Below are 584 nucleotides of genomic sequence, written 5' to 3' on the forward strand. Positions count from 1 at the left end.
ACCCGACAGCAGCAGCGAGACGCATGCAGCTGCTGCTGCTCGTACGCATGCAGCAGCAAACGCAGCAGCAGCTGCAGCTGCTATCGCTGCATATCCGGACGTAACATCCCCTGCAGCAGAGACGAAGACAGAGGGGGCCTCCCCACGAAAGCGCAGCAAAATGGAAAGCGCAGCAGCAGAGGNGCAGCAGAGACGAAGACAGAGGGGGCCTCCCCACGAAAGCGCAGCAAAATGGAAAGCGCAGCAGCAGAGGCCGAGCGGTCCCCAGGCAGCAAACGCATGCGGGGGCCCGCCAGCTAGCTGTGCTGAGCTAGCCAAGCTCAATAGCTAGCTAGCTAGCTAGCTAGCTAGCTAGCTAGCTACAAACCCCAGCTAGCTGTGCAGAGCTAGCCACGCTGGATAGCTAGCTAGCTAGCTAGCTACAAACTCCAGCTAGCTGTGCGTAGCTAGCTGAGCTCAGTAGCTAGCTAGCTACTAACCCCAGCTAGCTGTGCTGAGCTAGCCAAGCTCAGCAGCTAGCTAGCTGCAACAACCAGCTAGCCAGCCTCCTCAGATAGGTAGATGAGGAGCCGCAGCAGCAGCTG

The 584-nt window shown here is 59.0% G+C and overlaps 1 protein-coding gene across 1 annotated transcript in view; it reads left to right on the top strand.

The window, feature by feature from the left end:
- EMH_0089920 (uncharacterized protein) overlaps positions 1 to 331 on the top strand; it is a gene marked incomplete at both ends in the record, with an annotated part of 1,723 nt that extends 1,392 nt beyond the window's left edge. The window contains 2 exon segments of the mRNA XM_013501494.1: positions 54 to 180; positions 184 to 331. Of these exon segments, the coding sequence (XP_013356948.1) occupies positions 54 to 180; positions 184 to 331 (275 nt within the window).
- Positions 332 to 584: the final 253 nt, after the last annotated feature.

Source organism: Eimeria mitis, genomic scaffold (assembly GCF_000499745.2).
Source record: "Eimeria mitis Houghton genomic scaffold, Emh_scaff6983, whole genome shotgun sequence".
Lineage (NCBI taxonomy): Eukaryota > Apicomplexa > Conoidasida > Eucoccidiorida > Eimeriidae > Eimeria > Eimeria mitis.